The 2,630-nt window shown below is 36.7% G+C and overlaps 1 protein-coding gene across 1 annotated transcript; it reads right to left on the reverse strand.

Annotated features, from left to right (window-relative positions):
• Window positions 1-951: 951 nt before the first annotated feature.
• LOC104876329 (olfactory receptor 52N5) lies at window positions 952-1,905 on the reverse strand. Its single transcript, XM_010644301.1, has one exon. The coding sequence runs from the start codon at window positions 1,903-1,905 to the stop codon at window positions 952-954; it is 954 nt and encodes a 317-aa protein (XP_010642603.1).
• Between the last annotated feature and the right edge of the window lie 725 nt (window positions 1,906-2,630).

A 2,630-nucleotide genomic window follows, 5' to 3' on the forward strand; every position in this document is an offset into this window, starting at 1 on the left:
TAACCACTTAAAGGGTATATATATATATTTACCATGTGACTTACATTATGTTAGAGATTGAAATGCAAAGATAAATATAGATATCTCACATCTTGAAAGTGAACATGTTCTGGCAGTAAATAGGTATGCCAACAAGTAAACCCATTATAAATATATTATTACAAAATAGTACATGTGGCAAACAAGAAGGGAGAATATGTTCCATTTTAGGTATACTTGAGCTTACAAAATATTCATCAATGAATTGATATTTGACAGTGAAAATCACACCATATTCCACCAACACTACATACTATACAGCTCCTTCATTAAGATGCCCGTAATAGCCAAGTTTTCAGATGAAACATACCCATTCTAGGAGTTGTGGCGACATTGGTTATCTTCTTCTCAATTGAATGTGTGGAGAAAAATATATTCCGTAAATTAACTTATAAACTGAATTTTAGCATCAAAGACTGCCCAGGCTGAAAATGTCTCGAAAAGCCATTTTATTTTTTTAATCTAAAGAGAAGATTACCCAGTGTCATAAACAAGACACTGAAACTTCCTTCAAAATCTTAAGAAATAATTTAGATGAATGCATTAGAAAAGTTAGAAAACCAATGACTTGATTAAAAGTTGTGATAGAAACCTTCACTCTGCTCTTTGCTTCCATGAGATCTACTAGATTTACCCACTCCACTATGTGTGTATTTCAAAACGCCATGTTGTGCATGATAAGCACAATTTTATCAGTCAACTAAAAATAAAATTTTAAAAAACCAGTGAAGAAGTAAAACAAAGGAAAGGGAATTGTGATACAAATCCAGGCGTGGCTATAACTATACTCAATATAGTTTTTGAGAACATATTTTGAGAGAGATAATGGAAAATATTTGGTACCAAACCTGCATTTCTTCTTTGTCTTGTTTTTTATTCATCATTCTTCTATCTAATTTCAGTTGCCTTGGATCAATTCCTGCCTTTTTTACCCTGAAAGAACTTTATGACACTGTCTCGGATCTGTTTTGTCTTTACCCCATAAACAATAGGGTTAAGAGTTGGTGGAAGAAGAAGGTAAAGATTAGCGACAATGATATGAAGAGAAGAAGGGATGGTGTGACCCCCAAAACGGTGGGTAAAAAAAGTAAAGAATGCTGGGATGTAGGTGATGATGATGGCAGATATATGAGCAGTGCAGGTGCTGAAGGCCTTCTGCCGAGCATCTGATGATGAGAGGCTGACCACTGCCCGCAGGATCATAGTATAAGACACGGATATACAGCAAATGTCAAACACTCCAATCAGAAGCGCAACCATCAGCCCATAGATGACATTGACCTTGATGCTAGCACAGGACAACTTCACCACAGACATGTGGTCACAGTATGTATGGGTGATGATATTGCTTTTGCAGAAGGGCAAACGCTTGACCAAGAATGGAAAAGGAATCATCAGCAGCACACCTCTCAGGAAGGTGGCAAGCCCAGCTTTGGCAATGATAGGGTTAGTGAGTATAGTAGCATAACGCAGTGGGTAGCAGATGGCCACATAGCGGTCCAGAGCCATGAGCATGAGCACCCCAGACTCCACACCTGTGAAACCATGGACAAAGAACATCTGCACTAAACAAGCATTGAATTTAATTTCCTTGAGATTGAGCCAGAAAATGCAGAGTGCATTGGGCAGAGTGGTTGTGCAGGTAAATAGGTCAATGAGCGACAGCATGACCAGGAAGAAATACATTGGGCGATGTAAAGACTCCTCATAGTAAATGAGGTACACAAGGCCGAGATTGCCCACAAGGGAGATAACATACATTGTGCAGAGTGGAAGTGAGATCCATACATGCACTGCTTCGAGACCGGGAATTCCATTAAGGATGAAAGACTGAGGAGGCACATATGAACTGTTGGAAATCAGCATAACTAATTCAATAGAGGAACGGTATTTTTCCAAAAGTCTCTAACCTGAGGAAAAAGAATTAAGTAATAGAAATTCAATTCAGATCTTTGAAAACACAAATAAATTTGCAATAAAGTTACATTTATAAATACTATCAATTATTTTGGATAATAATGATTCAAAAACAGTTTATTGGACAATATCATAAATAATATTTGAAAAGTTTTATGAGAAGCCTAAATTTAATTTTAAACTAGAAGTCATGATTTTTTTTACCCCAAACAGAAGTAGAAATGTGGGCATAGAGATTGAAGAACATTGTCTGTGGCAGAGCTAGATTCATAAAAAGAAATAGTATTCATGGGTGGCTTCAGTACTCACATAGTCTCATTTTTATGTAGCTGGTTTGTAAGATTATATATCCTATGAGAGAAAGTTATGATTGTATGTGAAGACTAACCTGAAATGTATTTATTTAATTAATTTTGTATCATAATAAGCAATGAGAAGATTGTGGGTTTTTTCCTGTCAAATAGCACATTATTCACATTTCAACTCCTTTTATAGCAAAATGTGATTCAGTGAGGTTTACTTTAATCTCCCACCCATGGCTGACCCCACTTAGCTTCTGAGCTCAGACGAGATCAGGTGCATTCAGGGTGGTATGGCCACAGATGGCTTTATTTCAAAGCTACTTGTTCTTCTATAAAGTCAGACTGATACTTAGACTTCAGCAAGATAATCGG

The sequence above is a fragment of the Fukomys damarensis genome, unplaced genomic scaffold, assembly GCF_012274545.1.
Source record: "Fukomys damarensis isolate Sample0158 unplaced genomic scaffold, DMR_v1.0_HiC HiC_scaffold_16, whole genome shotgun sequence".
NCBI classification, from domain to species: domain Eukaryota; kingdom Metazoa; phylum Chordata; class Mammalia; order Rodentia; family Bathyergidae; genus Fukomys; species Fukomys damarensis.